We start from the raw sequence: 18598 nt of genomic DNA on the forward strand, positions 1-18598 counted from the left end.
ACATTTAGTCTACTGTTACTGACAATACTGTGATCTTCCAAGTGGTTTGTCATCTTAATTTTTTATTTTTTTTTAAACTGTCAATATGATGTGTATACAAATTACGTTTTGGCAGTCTACTTTGATACTATAAAATAATTGCCTATCCTTACATCTTTCAGCAATCCATGCCTTTCAAAGTCAAACATTTTAGTCTGAATGTGACAGATGTAGACCAGAGATGATGGCTATATTCAAATGACTTTAATGTCTGAAAATTTTAACACCAAAATTGTCTAAAAAATTGTTTAAAAAAAAAAAAGTTACATGAATATATATATGTATATATGTACACACACAAACAAATGTCACTTGCCATAACGAGTAACTACACCATGAAGTGCTTGGTAGGTGCTCTTAACCACCCATTAAGCAAAGGAAAGGAGTAATTGTTATCAACAAAACAGAATAAAATATTCTTAAGAAAACAGTAGATACCAAGAGTCACATCTGAATATACAAAAGGCATATACACAACTCTAACAATCCTATCAATTTCATGTTGACTCAGTTTGTTACATGGGTATTAGATATGTGTAAAACCAGGTAGGACATGACATTCAAAACATGGGTCTGCAAGTTACAAATGTTAACAGAAAGGGTGACTAATAAAAAAGGCTTTTGAATAAATACCAAAAAATGGTAAACAGTTTATGGATGGACATTTTAATGCTGCTGTATAAACCCCATTAATACAAAATTTGCTAGTGACAATATTTACACAGCATTTCCTCAGTTATTCGAAGCATGCAAATTTTATCCCACATCAGTTTCTTAATTGTACAACAATAATTTACATTTATATGGAGTTTTCTAAACACTAGAAATTCAGTAAGTAGTTCTCTGAATTGCAGTAGTAAAAGCAAAAATTTGTTACGTATGTACATAGAGTACTGAAATGAAAAACCTATTTATTTAAAAAAAACAAACAAACAAACAAAAAAAAAACCAAGAAGCGTATGACTTAATATGAAAAAGCATGAACCCACAACATGAGTCAAGAACCTATACAATTTTAACGTGTTCAGAAAATTGAATGACTAAGAATCACCTGCATTGCAGGAAATACTCTACAGTACACTCTACTCAATTACTGGGCTTTGAAAGAGAATGTCAGATGGTGACTGGGATTGGAAAGAATCTGTTGAAGTCCCATGAGTTTGCTGATGTTCTTCTAAAAGATGTAGAAAAGCAAACGCTTTGTCACACTCGGTGCACTCATAGACAACTTGTCCAACGTGAGTTTCCTGGTGCTGTCTCAGTTGAGAAAGCAAGCTGAAAGACTTATAGCACATATCACATCTGTGGTCACCACTTACTTCACTAAAGTTTTGCAATTCAGGATGTTTCTGTTCATGCCTTGTAAGATCATATTGTGTTCTATATGATTTGTCACAAACTGAGCAGTGGTATTTGCGGTCTGCATCATGGGTTTTACGGTGGGACAAAAGTGATTGTTCCGTTTTGAAGGAATTGGTGCACAAATCACATCGATAGGGCCGCTCATTGTGTATTTGCTGATGCTGTGTAAGATACTTCTTTTTGGCAAAGCCTTTTCCACAAACCAGACACTTAAAAGGACGATCAAATTCATGCAACTTTTGGTGCTCCTGCAAACTGATGTTAGAAGGAAATCGTTTGCTACAGGTAGGGCAATTATAAAAGTCTTCTCCAACATCAACTTCCTCCTCCTCCTCAATATTAGTGAGTACCTCAGAGGAATTTTCTAAACATCTCTTTTTGTCAGCGGTTGACAAGGATGAACATGAAAGATGTTTTTGGTGAACACAATAATGTTGGCGAAAGGAATCACTTCCAAGGAAGCTCTTTCCACATTCTGTGCACTCGTACTGTGTAGCTGCAGACAAATGGCACTGTTCGTGTTTCTCAAGTTGTTGCTTAGTTGAGAATGTCTTGTTACAAACGTTGCACATATTTGCATGAACAGAAAGGTGATTTGCCAGCTCTAACACTTGAGAGAAACTCTCAGGACAAATTGGGCATCTGTAAATTTTGTCCTGATGTGAATCATCAGTGTTTGATATCTTCACTTCATTGTTAATTTGAGATTTGGAAGATTCTTCACCACCATGTGTCTGCAAATGGGTCAGGAAGTGATGGCGGTGGCTAAAGCTCATGTGACAACTATTACACTGAAAGGATCGTGTTCCAGACAACTGATGAGTGAGCTGATGTTTTTTAAGGTGAGAACCATGCAAGAAATGCTTGTTACAGTCTTTACATGAGTATGGACGCTCTTTTGCTGGATTACAGCCATGCTCCGAGAGCTGCTCAGGATCTGGAAATTGCACTTGACAAATTTCACAGCGATATCTGTATTGCTGAACAGTACTTAATGAAGGGTTGATCAAGACTGGTGAAGATGTGGTCTGATTTGCTGGTGGAATTAAAGGAGGGAGCTCTTCCTCTGCCTCCGTGTGCATTTTCCGGTGCTCTGCTCGGCTTGATTTGCAGGAAAAGTTTTCATGGCAAAGATCACAGGGAAAATTTTCATCACGATGAGTGATCATATGTTCTGTCAGCTGTGAAGACCGTGTGAAACTTAAATGACATTTTGTGCATCGATGGGGATGTTTTCTAACATGAGTGTGCTTATGTTTGCGCAATGCAAAGAGTGAAACAAAACCTTTTCCGCACATTTGACACTGAAACTCAGATTTGTGACTGCGCTGATGCTGCTGCAAATTTACAAGCTGAATAAAGCATTTGCCACATTCTTCACATTCATAAGGCTTTTCACCAAGATGACATCTTTGATGATCCTCAAGACTTTCTGATGTCAGGAATGTTTTACCACAAACATGACAAGGAAAGTAAGGGGCAGAGTCGGAGTCGTCATCACTTCCATCTGACTCATTGTTGCTCAACTGATCTTCAGCAGTAGCACTTTTAAGGTCATCGAGGCCTTTTGAACACCCTTTATGTTTAACCCTGCAGTGTTTCATATATGACCTTCTGATAGTGTAAATCTTATTACAGGGATGGCAAGTAAATATTTTAGGAGACACCCTATCAGTTCTTGGAGTAGGCTCGACAGTTTTGAGTGGTTCGCTAGCTGAGTGAGTCAGCCTTTGATGAGTACTCAAGGATTTAGAAGTCCAAAACCTCAACTCGCATGCGTTACAAATAAATGGCCGATTAGGATCATGACAAGATCTGTGTATGTCCAAATCAGAGGGATAGCGAAAGCTTCTAAAGCATTCAGGGCAGGTATTCTTAACTGTTTCCTGATGCTGTGTCTTCACATGTCTTTGCAGCACGCCTGCTTGTTCAAAGTTCTTACCACAAATGTGACAGCGGTGGCTTTTGCCTAACCTACGCTCTTGATCTTCACGGCCATGAGCCTCAAGATGACTTATAAGCATGAGCCCATCTGTAAAACTTTGCTCACATTCAGAGCACTGATACTTGTGAACAACTGCATCTCCTTTGTCCGCATTTCCTTTATCCTGGTCTTTACATGAAAACTTTGTCTGGAGTACACCAGTTCCAGTTGTGCTGGAGCCTTTATTAAAGACTAGGACTTCATCATTAGGAGCAGACTCCAATTCCGATGAAACGGCATCTTGTGTGTTAGGTTCCTTTTTTGTGACTTCCAAACCCTTACATTTTCTCGTGTGCTTCTGTTGTACATTTTTGCTCCAAAATCCCTTGTTGCATTTTTTACATGAAAGAGGATACATTGCTGTATGAGTGCGCATATGCATACCAAGCCCACTGTTAGTTATAAACCTCATGTGGCACTGCTCACACTCAAATGGTTTCTCCTTTTCAGCATCAATATTTTCATGCTCATTGTTGGCATATATTTGACCGTTGCTTGGCAAGCTCTCAGCGTAACTGTCATCTGCTGGTTCCTGCTTAATGTGCAAATTACTTGATAACTGCTCAAACTCAAGGATACTTGACTGCTGTTTTCCATCAGATCTGTGTTTTGTCAAAATATGCTGCTGAAGCTGGGAGAACAATAAGAAGCGGTCATTACAGTTGACACAGGAAAACGCCTTGACTTTTGAAGGGCTGGAAATACTGCTTACACTTTCAGGGCAGTCAGTGGACTTTAAGCTGATAACACAGTTGTTTTGATGCATCTCAAGAGCTTGCTGAGTAAACAATCCACCACATCTGTCACAAAGCACTTTCGGCCCTTCTCTTTTCCCACTGCATTTACTCAAATGCCGTTTTAAATAGTCTCTTCTGATGAAACGCTCATCACAACTGGCACATCCAAATGGTTTTTCCCCTGTATGAAGACGAGTATGCAATTTTAATTGCGTTTGGGCTTTAAAGCGGCGAGGGCAGTACTCACATTGGAACTTCCATTTATTGGAGTAGTGCCCATCTATGCTTTGCATGGGTTTGGCTGTTTCTCTGCAAGACTGCACTGAAGTATTTAACTTGATTGGCATTTGCACTGGTTCCAGACACTCTGCTGAGGACATCTTGCAGTTCACCCTGATGCGGTGTCTCTTCAGACTTTCTATAGCCGTAAAGCCAGTACCACATCTTTTACAGGAAAATGGTTTGAAAGTAGAATGTAGCATGGAAACATGCCTTGTTAAGTTGGTGCTTGTAGAAAACTTCTTTGAACAAGTACTGCATTCAAACACATCACTTGGTAGCTGTCTCTTGGCCTGAGAGCCAACATGGTCAAGAGAAATCTGTTGAAGAAGCACCTCAGGTTGTTGCTTTTTGCTTCTACATCGTGTTTGGTGATGCTTCAGGTGATCGTATCGAGAAAAACAATTTTCACATGTTTTACAACGATATGGCTTGACGTCTGTGTGGGTAAGAATGTGCCGTCGCAGATACCTAGGTTTTGTAAAGGTTTTTGTGCAAAAGTTGCACTTCAACTGCTCACCATTTTCTCCAATGATTACTGTGAATTCCTTTAGACTGGCTGCACTTTCTGGCATGCTTTTGGTTTCTTCAGATTCATTCAGTTGTTTTGCTTCATGCTGCCTCAACACACCGTCACATAAGGACTCATGCTTTTGACAGGAGCTCTGATTGCTATATTTCTGACCACAATGCTTACATGCAAACTGGTTTTTTGCCAAGTGAGAATTAAGATGTCTTAGTAAATAAGATCTGAATCGGAAACGTTTAGGACACTGTGGGCATCGCTCCTTAAGACCATCCTTGATATTTGTCCCCATTACTTTTGCAATTCTGCACGTTCTGTTTGCAATAACTAAATTTGTACCTTTGCATTCACTCTTCTGTGCATTTCCAGATTCTTCACTGTTTAATGTCTCTCCAGAAGGGGATTCCTTGATGTTGCAGCGTTTCCGATGTCCATAGATCTTATTCTTTTTGTAATATTTCCCACATTTCAAACATGGTACGAGGTTGCTACCCAAGTGAGCTTTTTCGTGCATTTTCAAATTACCAGACATGGTAAATATGTGTGGGCAGTATGAGCATTTAAATTGTTTTGGAAATTTTTCTGACTTTGATGTTGCATTTATTTCACATTTCCCATGTGTTTGAATTGTGGTTGATGGAGAGAGAGGTTTTTCTCGCAATCCCTTGCATTTTTCTTGATGAACTCGGAGGGGTTCCTTCCGGTGAAAATGCATTCCACAGATCTTGCATGGAAAAGGTTTTTCACCAGTGTGCAGACGAATATGCCGAATCAGTGCAGTTCGACTTGTGAAATTATGCTTACAAACTGGACATTTGGAAACAGAAGGTTTTGGAAGGTGAATTAAACAGTGCTCACTCAGTGCTTTGGAATCAACAAATGCCTTTTGGCATATTCTACAAAAAAAGGACTCCTTCAATTCATTCACTTTTTCATCTGCAGAATTTTTGAGTGGCGTTTCAGCAGGCAGAGATGATTTCCGCATAGCTTCTTCATTTGCATGCCTTTTAACATGTCGGAGCAAGTAGACAGGAAACTTGAATTGCATTGGGCAATCAGGGCACTGAAGCAAACCCTTTTTGATGTGGGATTGTCTGTGTTTCAACAAATCTCCAATAGTGGGCACAATTTTTTTACAGACAGAACACTGTACTCGTCGCTTGTGAACATTTTTGTGAGCTATTAAGTGTCCACGCCTTCCAAAATTTTTACCACAGTCCAAGCAGTGGAAGGGTTTCTTTCCCCCATGTATCCGCAGATGATTATTCAATGAATCACTTGAACTGAAGCATTTTTCACAGTAACTGCAAAGGAAAGGGTTAGCAGTGACCGAATCACTAGACTCTTGGCTTGAACACGCTTGGTTTTGAGGTCTCTCGTTATTAGAGTCTGATCCTTTCCCATCAGTAGGGTCATCATGTTTGCCCACCAGTACTTTAGAACGCTGAAGCAATGAATGTTTCTTCATGTGTCTATAGACTCCAGATTTATGCGCAAATGAAGCAGGGCACACTTTACATTTATAAGATTGCGAATTCTCTGTTGGCAGCATTTGCTTTTCCTCCTTTTCTTCTTTGACATTTTCCTTGACCAGTTTCTTTTTGTCAACCCTCCTCTGTAATTTATATTGCTGAAAACAAGTGTTTTTAATATGTCTATTCCGATTAGCAACCAGAGAAAATGTTTCACTGCATAAGGGGCATTTATACCTGCTTCCCACTTTTCCTTTCCTTATTTCCATATATTCTTTCAAACACCGCTGTCGCATGTGTCGGGTTCGGTTGTAGGAGTACACAAAAATCTGTGGACAGGTAGGGCAAGGAAATCTACCAAAATGTCTACCTGGAATAGATGGTTCGGAAATGTCTTGCTTTGTGATGTTTCCAGAACATAGCTCCTTTTTGTGCTTTTCAAGATTCCAGGAATATTTAAAATCCTTCTTACATTTATTACACTTAATAGGCTTTGCACCTGTGTGCACTCTAAGGTGTGCTTTCAGTTGTGCTCTGAGTTTGAAACTTTTTCCACAAACAGGACAATTTATTTTCCTTGGAGATGGCTTCTTCTTGTTTATGTCTACAAGTTTCACAAAACAATCATGAAGCCCAATCTGACAACCATCAACTCCAAATGTAAAGGTTGGTTTAGCTGGATTTTTATGGGCTGTTTCTGGACATTTTTTCCCCTGTTCATTGGGTTCTAGTATCATAGGAGTACATCTGACTTTTCGTTTGTGAGCACGAAGTTTTTTTGCATGAGGAAAATATAACCCACAACAACCACACCTATGCCGTGTTACAATTTTATGCCATTGCTCATGATCTTGATGGTAAGACATTTTAACGAATGGCTTTTGGCAGTACTTACATAGGTATTTTGCATTAAGCTTCTCGCTCAGTTGCTTAGTAGTTGACAATATTGTATCAGACAGCTCCAAATCTTTTGGCCCAATTTGCTCACACAAATGTTTTGCTGCCAAGGTTCCATTAGAAAAATAGGCTCCACAGGTGAGGCAATACTGAAATGTATGCTTAGAGTGTTTGCAATAATGGTGTTGAATAAGTTCATCCAAATTCTGCGTGGTATTCTGACACACAGAACAAACATACAGGTTTCCACCTTTAGCATTACACTTGGCTGTCTTCACAAGAACCACAGGTTGTAGTTTTCTCATTAACCTCTTGGATGACAATAAGGAAGCACTGTTTTTAATTCCAGTGTCATATGTACTCCTAGTTCTTACTAAGCCCCTAAGGATTCGATTTTCCATAGAGTCATTTTGCTGTCCAGATTCATGAGACACAGTAGTACTACTGTAAGTACTTGGTAGAGGGGGTTCCTGCAGACCACCATGTACTGCCTCTTTTATCGGACTTCTGGGAACAGATTCAAGTGTAGTTCTTACAAGAACTGGGGGTAGTGTATGATTATCCTCACAATTGTGGGACTGCTGAGTCATACTCCCAGACAACGGAAAGTTCGCAACATTTCGGTCTAATTTTGCATGGTCCAGATTGCTCAAACCAAAACATGACTGTAAGAATTCAAAACTGCTCCGTTCATCCTCTTGACTGCTCCTTGTCCCGTCATTCTCCAGTTCATCTTCATGAACGGTGTTTTTAACATCATGCGTTAATTCATATTCTGGAGTATTATTTTTGATCTCACAAGTGTTGTTTATCCCTTTTAAGTTGCAATCATTTTGTACACCTAAATTTCCAGTGGTAAGGGCACTCTTTTCATGACCTTCTATACTCTGTTTGGCACCATTTACATCCAAGGCACAAACAGAACTAATCTGAGTAGTTATAGTGTCGTTGCAATTCTTGCTTCTTTCAGTAACACCACAGTCTGTGCTCTGGATAAGAAATCCTCCTTTCATTTGTTCCTCAGCTTCCAAAGGGCATCCATTTTCACCTTCTGTGGTACTGAGATTTGAGCACCGATATTCAACATTTAAGAAGGACCTTTCTACCTGATTATCACCATCCATCATGTTATCAAAACTGCCACTTCGTCTTTCACACACTGTCTCAGGAGATGCTCTACAAACATAATCTGGATTTTCTATGGATGTGTCACTTGCTGCCCATGCATTGTGTGTTCCAACATGACAAACATCTTTATCCAATTCATTTTTATCACTAGAAAGCACTGTATCTTGACACTCAGAAGACTGGTCAGGGTTTTTTTCCAATATGTTCAAAATGCGGCCAAAATCTGCTTCCGAACAGCTGCTAATATCCGAGTAATCCTCAAGACTAGTCACCGTCAACAACGTAGGATCTAGTGCGGTCCCATACAAAGGTTTATCAAACTCCGGAGGATCATTTTTTGAAAAAGCCAATTGCTCTGGTGTAACATACTGATCTCTCAAAGAGAAAACACGGTTTTCCCCATCATGCGTTGTTTCACGATTTGTCTCTTGCACAGAATTTGCCACTGAATTCACACAGTTCGATTCCGATGTGGGAATTTCTACAGAATCCATCATACTTGAAAGGCCATCGCGTTCAGTAAACTGATCCATATGTCCAAATCACTCCTTCAACTTGCTCACAATCTTTCAGTCAGATAGTCTTTGAATTCTGTCCCTGAGTCATTGTGTTGCATCTTCAGCCAGGAGGTACTCTGAAAGGCAATTTACACATATTAAACTACTACATGTGTTAATGATACATTTTTTTTAAAGTACCAAATAAGCACAGTACTCACTGAACTTCATCCAGAGCACATCAGTGGAATCGTTGCTATTCACCACTACGAAGAACTGCACAAAGGAAAAATAAAGTATAATAAATCCAATGAATTTTAGTCATGCAGACTGGCATGAGACATGCATTATTCACAGTGCTCTGTGCAAGCATTTGCACCAGAAAGGTGAGCTACTAACAGGGTTGCAGCAGTATACCGGTTTCACAGTATATCATATGAAAATTGACAATTTTCATACCGGATAGAGAACGTGAGTTTGGGGCATGTGCAACACCTTTACCCCTCGACTGTCTGTCAGACTTGCAAATATCATTAACGAAAACTAAAACCATCAGTGAAAAAAACAATCATTAACTGAATAAAATAAAAACGTGAGTTTCCAAATAAACAAAAACTGATCTGCAAGTATAACGTCCACCTGCAATACAAGCGAAAACTATCTAGAAGTTCAGGGAATAAAACTTTCATTTTAGTATTATATGTTGGGTAGTCTAAGAACAGAGTTTGAATAGAGTGGATCTATCAATGTTGCCAAACCATAAACGACGAGTAAATGGCACTGTAATTGTATTAGAATGACTTTGCAGAGCAGCGACTTAGTAGCCGTGGAGCACTTGGGGGAATAGTTTCCTGGGGGTGGGGTGTGGCTATAATTCCCAATAATCAGAACTGCAATTACAAACCCAAAAAAATATATACCTGTAAAAACAACATGCACTCAGAAGGAGGTAAGATATGTTGTAATCTAACTAACGACATTCCACATATATTGTAGCTAGCAATTTAGCTATAACTATTAATATAACAAGTCAGTGAAAAACAGCCTTGTGTTGTTAGCTACATTTTATTTTAATATTTCCCATTATCATGAACAAGGTTGTTAACACTGGATGTTGCGTTCACACTGTGCACTACAGGGGCATGTTAAAATCTCACAATAAACAATGTGAATAAGTTTTAATCAGTTATGGTGTACATTCATTTGGACTTATGTCATGTGGAAATTATTTTAATGAAAATCATTTAATCACATATGCTTGTGGATGAGAGCATTAGGGCTGCAACAACTAATCGATAACAACTGATTATGAAAATCAGTTTATTAGTTCGTCTGCACGTGGCACGGAGAACATTTACTTATTATATTACTTCTCTTCCGCAAACATGCGTCGGAGAGTAAATACTAAAATTGTGTCCCAAATGATGTACTACTCTTACACTATGCAATACCGTCTAATGTGTGAATTTTAGAAAGGTAATATCATGGAACACTAGCATTTTTTTTTTTACTAACCGGAAGAATACGGAAGAATTCCTAGTCAGTTGCGCATGACGTCATACACGCGTAGTGCGATGCCGCTAGCTTTAGCCTAATACCCAGGGTAACCGACAATAACTTTCTTCAGTTTACTCTTTATGTCAACGGTACCTTTTATTCCAACATGACCTCAGTCACCATCAGACGGAGGCGAATCGTCACATGACTGAGGAAGAAAGTGTGCGACCTCCAAGTCCTCTAAGGCAGGGGTGCATTTTATATCAAACACCATGGAGAAGATCAAACTTTATAAAGCGGAGTTTGTGTAGCACGGAAGCACGACAGTGATGCTGCCGCGAGTTGCTTAAAAGGTTTAGTTAAATTGAAGTTTATTGTCATTATATGCTGTATCTGTGTAAATTCTGTAGTTCATTATAACAGAAGTGATGTGTTAGTAACTTTTAAATAATTAAAAGTCATATCGGACGATACCAATAGTTCTGCCTTTTAAAGCTTATTTTAAATTAATAATAATTAAATTCCACAATTCTGGAAAAAAAAATACTCTCCGTTTCAGCAAGTTGTTTCAGAGTAACTGGTCTAAACAGAAAACACAGTACTCTAACAAGAACTAAATTCTGAAGATTAAAGTAAGATTTCTTAACTTACTGAATATTATTAATTCATATTAACAGAATTAATTGAATTCTTAAAAAAAAAAAAAAAAAAAAACCCTCCTGTTAGGCTCATATTCACTCACCACAAACAAAAGCATTTGTACTTCATCATTGAACAAACTGGTAACATATTTTAAAATAAACAAATTTTAAAATATTTTAACATTAATATATACTACTCTCCAAATATAATTTTCTATGCAATATATCCTTTGTCAACTCATCTTTATTTAAATCTTTAAACAGTGTACAGGTGTTTTAATTCAGCACGAGAAGCTCAGCAAAAAAAAACAACAAAAAAAAACAATTTGCCGCCAAAACTCACTGCTTCTCGCTTCACTGCTACAGCGTCCTGTGTAAAATTTTAGCAGTGTTTTGTAGTCATTCCACACAAGACACTTCATCTTTACACACCGCATGAAATCAATGTGTCTTCCCACCCTCTTTTGATTGACAGGATATAATCGGCCCTGATCATCGGATGTTTTTAAACTATCGGCCGATGGACCATAGCGTGAAAAATAGCCTTTATCTGCAGATACCAATTACTGGCCAATACGTCGGTGCATCTCTAGTATTAGGGAATATTTAATGATGGCACCAATACATACAAGGTATTTTCAAGGTAATACATTGCATGATTATTTGCCATTTATGACAATATGCAGTGAGTTTGTGGCACGATGCACTATTTGCCACAATACCAGGGTCATTCAAACATTCTTTTATCTTCTCTCCTGCATGCATCAAGACAGTGTTGAGCTTTTCACTTTCCAGACCTAGAAGTGTCATTTAGGTGTCTGGGGAGGTAAACTGGTACTCGCCTTGTGTTTTTTCTACTTTCCATTGTTAACACTTTCTACACTTTGGATGGACTGCCAGAATCCAAAATGTAAAAAGTCCAAATTGTACCACGTCAACCACTGCTAATCATTTTACAGGGATTGTGCTCATGAAGACATTGTCCAAATCTCTTGAAACATGACAATGGGCATCAGCTATGTGCTTTAAATTTGGGAGTGACCAAATCATGCCTGCCTGGAAGATTTGGATCCTGGCTCAAAGCTGAATCTGACCCAATGTCCCCAGATTAAAATCAATATTTTCTGTACAGAAATCAGTGCAAATTATGCTCCGCAGAGAAATGAAAAATTGGACACCAGATATGGTTCACCTGAATTGATCTAGACAGTCTTAACTCTTCAGGCTTGCATTCCTCAACATAGCCTTGCTCGTACTTAAAGTCCAGTGGCCAGTCATCCTTCCCATACCTCATCAGATAAATGTCAATATTTTTGCATATGGGCCAATTAACCACACCAACAGTGTGTGCTGGTTTCAACTCTACAGTAGGTGTGGTTAGCACTGTTAAAAAGTATGTGAATTGGGAGAAAGGAACCTGCCTCGAGGGTCTGGATCCCTCTTCAGCCTGCTGCCAAAGAATGGATCCTATTATAATTTACTGTCCTGCTCAAAAGATGGCAGGATGTCATGGTGAGGCATTTCAAAGTCATATGATGACCAATGGCACCCAGAGACTGCTGTATCAGGTCAACTGGCTCCTGTGTACTTCTAACAAGGAACAGGTCCTTTGGAACACACTCACCCTTTAATCTCAATTGTGTCCATAAGGCTCATAGTGAACTCAAAAGATAGATACAACAACGACAAATGCTTCTCTTTCAGGCTAGGGAGCTGTTGGGTGCCACAAGGGTACTGGGGGTATGCGGTCCCAAGTGTAAGGTCAAAGTGCCTCAAAGCAGCAATCAGCTTAATTTTAAATCGGAGTTTGAAGTTCTTCTTGCCAGTATTCAAATACTGCTAATGTTCTGAACCATTCAGAGAGCATTTTGAGTCATTTATAACAACCATCAGGGCAGCACAAGGTTGAGTGGCTCTCTTTGCTTGACAGAGCAGTTTGTCTGCTGGGGCTCTACAATGTTGCTACTAATGCACGGTCAAGGCTGCATACACATCCAGGGGAGTGGGATCTGCACAGCAGAGGTGGTAGCCCAACACTGGGAAAGGATTGGCCAGGCACAGGTGGACCTCTCTGCTTGCACCAAGTCAATCTGGTTGTGGTTCTCCCCGGCAGAGCCAGACAGCCTACTGGGAAAAGATGATCTGGTCCTTAACCGGCCCCACAACCTGTTCTATATTTTTCCAGCCTCCTAATGCTGAGGTCCGATTCATCAACTAGGAGTCCTACTTATGGCCCAGAGATGAATGTCAAGAACTTGGTTTACACACCTTTAAACAGATCACTCATGGATCTGGTCCAACAGACAGAAACACCAAGCAAGCACTTTGATTTAAGAAACACTTCTGAATGCAACAGCCCCTAGTAGACCGGCTATGTATACCCTTAGTAAAAGGGTGTTCACCTTATCAGCCCAACCATGAGTAAGGCTGCCACAATTCACCTAGTAGTTAAATTTAAAAAAAAAAAAAAAAAAAAAAAAAAAAAAAAAAAAATTCTAATAAATATACTTCCCTGAAACTTTGAAGCATTTCATTGATTTGTGCAGGAAAAAGGAGGGAAAAAATCCAATAATCATCATGGTGGTGCAAGCTTAGAGTAGCGTGGATTACAACAGTTGCGAGCTGTAAGCCAAGATGACAAGCACCCCCTTCTGATACTTCTCTCTGGCAAGGATGACACTCCAGGATGGCCAAGACGAAAGTGGGGGTGGGCATTCAAGCTCTCCTCACAGGAGAAGCCCAGCTGGCTGCCCATAGTCTGCCACCTGAGTCCCAGCTAGACTACACCGCTGTGAGGGAGGCAGTGCTTGAGCAAGTTGGACTATCGCTGCAGGAAAATCAGTGCTTCCGATCCACATCGTCAGAGGGGAAGGACAGTCCGTTAACATACGCACACGATTCCTGCAAACACTGGCTGTGACTGAACTACGCCTGACCAGAGATGGTCACTGAGTGAGTACATTGGTGCAGTTTGTCCATCAGCTGCCAGCTAGAATATTGGAAGTAGGCTCACTGACTGAAGCTGTCCAACTCAATGAGGACCATGTTTAGTTTACAGGCGCTGATTCAGGGACATTACAGGCCCTCCTCCCACCTTGAGGACTCCTATTACCCCTACACCATGGAAGAAAAGACTACCACTGCCTGCAGCTCAACAGAGCTTGGCAGACCCTGCCTCCTGGACATGCCTTTCCATCATCGTAGGGAGAGCAAACTTGCACAATGACAGCGACTGTCTCAGATCCTGGCATGTGGGCCTATTGCAGTATTGCTACAACCTTATCTTTTCTTTTTCTCCTTCTGCCCAGGGTACCAGAGAGCTGGAGTGGGGCCCAGGCAGGTCTGCTGGGGCTGCAGAGAACAGGGGCTTTACAGGCAGTGTCTGAGGATTGAAGCAAGTCAGATGCTCCAGATTTCTGCAGTCGAACAGCTCTTCCCCAAATCCAGAGCAGATGTGCAGAGTGCCTTTTAGTACTCAAGGGGGTATACATCAGGCCTTTGTGGATTTGGGCAGTGTTCAGGCAGACCTTGATCCATCAAAGCCTGATTGAAGTCTAGGCTTTGGAAAGCTGAAGGAGAGGTGTATTCATGGGAATATACACACTTAATTGTGAGACACACAATCGGTTATGTATAACAGACAAAAAGATGGCGGTTAGTCTCCACCTTTCCCACCCAGAAATCTTGGGAATTAGCCTGGGTTTCAGGAGCTTGCTGCATACGTAAAACTGGGTGGGTCCCAGCTATCAGGATGGTTTGAGATCTGCACTGCCTTGAACTTCCAGTACGTCATTCGACCAGGACCTTGGCAGAATGGTGGTGGGGCAAACATGGGGTGTTTGTGTGGGGCCTTCTGAGAGAACCACTCTGGCACCTCACCTCAAGACCATAACAGATTTCCCACTCAATCAAGCAACAGTGATCGATAGGAAGAAGTCCAACCTAACCTTTCCCTAATTAGACCAAGTGAATACACATTCAAACCAGAGAATCCATGACCCAGATGTTGGTACAGAAAAGCTGCAATGAACTGCTCTTCCACACAGCCCAATGGCAGGTTACCAGGGGGTGGAAAAAAAAAAACCAGCGTGGCTAATGGCTCACCTTTAGTAGCCAAGCATTTGCACTCATGTTCACTTGGTGGTGTGCATCTTGCTGTGAATGTCAATGGGTGAATCCGCAGGCCATCCCAAATGCACCGTTGCACCCTCCCCCTCTTCTAGAGATCCTCTTCCAGACAACTGGCAAGCATCTGGTTGGCCATTAGACTGGCCAACACAAGGATATTGCATCATTTTATTAGCATTCACAGCTGAAATGACGAAAAATTCATAGAAGCTCTATTATTTGCAGTGGGGGAGGTTCCCCAGGATTCGATGGGGCTTTTCCCTTTAGAGTCATTATATAGGCGGGCACCAGATACAGTCCAGTGGTTAGAGGGAGATTGGGGTAGGTTCAGCAAGTGGGAGGACTGTGGCAGGTGGGTGCATGAGAGTGTGGAAGGATTATGCAAATTATTTTGGCACATGTCACATTAGATGTCAGATTAAAATCACTACTAGGGTTGTCACTACCAAAATGTTACTTCAATACCAGTACAGTAGTGTGAATCCCCCTGCAAACAGTTGCAAGAATAGCAATGAGAAAGAGCCTGTGAGAGCCTGAGCTGAAATCAAGTTCATCTGCTCTCATGCACCACCATGCAGCAGGGATCTCTGCAGGTGAAAGACCATGTAACGTGAATGAATCATTTGTGAGAAATCGTAGTGTGCACCCCTAAAACACAGAACAACTGATCACAAGCAAGTCTTGTAATGGTCAGCAATTTAGATTTTGATTTGCATTAGACATCAAGCCTCTACAGTAACACTACAGTGTACCACTCCAAGAAATCTGTGCTGTTGATACTTGGGCACTACATAGCTGCCAAGATTGATTTGTTGGCAAAGAAAGAAACAAAAACAAAAAAAAACCCTAGACTGTGTCATTGGACAGGACAGCTCAGTGTTAACAGCATAAATGGAAGCATGCATTGTTTAAACTGCTGTTTACCTGCAATTTTCAGTAATGTTTGGATCAGGGATTTGTATTATGGGTACAAGTGCAGAAGTGGACATCTGGTTGATACTACAGGGGGGCATCAGGACTGGGATCCTGTGGGCCAAGAAAAATTTACAGGTTTTTTCCTTCCATGCAGGGATGAGTGAGTGTTATGAAGCTTGTGGGACAAAGATCTACCATGTTCATTAAAAAGCACACTGCATTTACTGCTTTCATTCAATCAAACTTTGTAACTGTCACAGAGATTTAATTTAGACTACTATGTTTTTATTTTGGAAATTAGAAGCAACAAATTTGTTAGAAAACATCATAGACAAGTACAAACAAAAGCAGTGGGATTTTAAAAATTCAGCACCAAGTCTAGTCCTTGTTAGTAATTTGGATACCAGAAATGCCCTTAAATACTTCAAACAATAAAATATTGACCACCCCCCAAACAAAACGCATTTTGACCTACAGCCCAGGCACCTCCAAAACTATTGGAACATCAAGGCCAATTTATTTGTGCTGAAACCAAATGATGGATACTAGAGTTTAGGATTTCCACTAACCGGTTGTTTTCTCGGTCGAGAGAAATAGTAAAAATAGTAACAGCGCCATCTATAGCAAATAGTGCAAACAATGAATTTAAAAAGATCCTTTCTTTAAATACCCTTTACATAAAAGAACCATTGTTTGCACTACATGCTACAGATACCCATTCTAATAAAGAAATGTAATAAATAACCCCCCACCAACTGCATTATGTAAGAACAAAAAAACCCCTGAAGACATAATTCAAGTTGAGAGGGGGGAAAAAAACTTTTGCAATATCGCACAGCCCTAAATCAGTACGAGAAAGAATAAAAAATACGACAAATATAGAAAGAAAACATTAAATACCAGTGTACAGTACATCCTGCCCTAAGCTTTTTAGTACTGATCAACCTGTCTGTTGATATACAAATGTAAAAGTAAACAAAAACACCCCCCTCCCCCCTGTGGGACTGCTATACTCAGAAGAGCTTACTCACAAACTTAGGACACACAATACATTGGCCTACATGTTCAGTACATTCACATACAGTTCAGAAAAGCTGTAAACAATGGTAATGCAGTCTTTATTTAGACAGGGGAACCCCAAAGACTTTTGTTTGTGGCAGATGAATAGTTGAACTGAGGACTGAAGAGACGCAGTCTAATACAAATACTACCATCGGGCACATCCAGTTGCCCGTACACATGCTCCATCTCACCAGGTTGTTCTCCAGAGAGTGAGGGAGGCATCCATGGAGGCCTCCCCCTATGGGGAACCACTACCAAGTGAACTTTGTGAGAAAAGCCTTGTATTGCCAGTGAGCTAGAGCCCCTCTTATTGAGACTAGTATGTATCTCAGTCTCTGAATATACAACCCCAATCCCAAAAGAGTTGGGACAGTATGGAAAAAGCTAATAAAAACAAAGTGATTTGTAAAATGTACGTTGACTTGTATTTAAACAAAAAACATAAAAAGGCTAGATATTTGAGGTTTTACCCAATCAACTGCAAAGTTTTTGAAGATAAATATTTATTTTGAAATTGATGCATGCAACACATTCCAAAAAAGTTGGGACAGGGGCAATTTAGGACTAATAGCGATGTGACAAGTTGAAATAAGAAGGTGATGTGAAACAGGTGAGGCAATCGTCTAATCATAGTATATAAGGAGCCTTCAAAAAAAAAAAAAAGGCCTAGACCTACAAGAGCAAGGATGGGCCGAGGCTCGTCAGTGAACAATACAACACTTTGAGAACAACATTCCCCAAAGAACAAATCGGTAAGCATTTATGCATTTCACCTTCTACAGTGCACAGCATAATTAAAAGATTCAAGGAATCCAGTCAAATCTCTGTGCATAAAGGGCAAGGCCAAAAACCACTTCAGAATGCGCGTGATCTCTGACCCCTCAGACTGCACTGTAATAACAACTGTCATGCGTCCGTAATGGATATCCTGACATTGGCTCTGGAATATTTTGGTAAACCTTTGTCAGTCAACACCATCCGCCGCTGCATCTACAGATGTAAGTTAAGGCTTTACTACGCAAGGCAGAAGCCATACATCAACACTGCCCAGAAGCGCCACCGACTTCTCTGGGCTCGGTCTCATTGGAGATGGACAGTAGCACGGTGGAATCCTGTTTTGTGGTCCGAACAACCTCTGCGCCAAAGAGGAAAAGGACCATCCAAGCTGTTATCAGCGTCAGGTTTTTGGACCTGCTTCTGTCATGATATGGGGGTGTGCCAGTGCCCACAGCATGGGTAACTTGCATATCTGTGAGGGCACCATTACTCCAGAAAGATGTGTACACATTTTGGAGCAATATATGCTGCCACCCAGGCATTGTCTTTTCCAGGGACTTCCCTGCATTTTCCAGGACAAGACCAAATCTCATTCTGCCCAGATTACAAGTGCATGGTTGTGTAAACAGAGCACAGGTGCTAGCATGGCCTGCCAGC

General features: G+C 40.5%; 1 protein-coding gene across 2 annotated transcripts in view; it reads right to left on the reverse strand.

Moving 5' to 3' along the window:
• Positions 1-228: 228 nt before the first annotated feature.
• The window catches only part of znf1035 (zinc finger protein 1035), a 28454-nt gene continuing 10084 nt past the window's right edge, over positions 229-18598 (reverse strand). Inside the window, exons 3-5 of one of the 2 annotated variants that reach the window (XM_017467419.3) lie at positions 16112-16213; positions 9143-9197; positions 229-9058 (exon numbers count right to left, since the gene is read on the reverse strand). In XM_017467419.3, coding sequence (XP_017322908.1) covers positions 1122-8957 — 7836 coding nt within the window. In that variant the 5' untranslated portion in view covers positions 8958-9058; positions 9143-9197; positions 16112-16213 and the 3' untranslated portion in view covers positions 229-1121. The remainder of the gene's footprint in view (positions 9059-9142; positions 9198-16111; positions 16214-18598) is intronic. The other variant, XM_017467410.3, reaches the window with a different exon arrangement.

This window comes from Ictalurus punctatus, chromosome 1 (genome assembly GCF_001660625.3).
Source record: "Ictalurus punctatus breed USDA103 chromosome 1, Coco_2.0, whole genome shotgun sequence".
Lineage (NCBI taxonomy): Eukaryota > Metazoa > Chordata > Actinopteri > Siluriformes > Ictaluridae > Ictalurus > Ictalurus punctatus.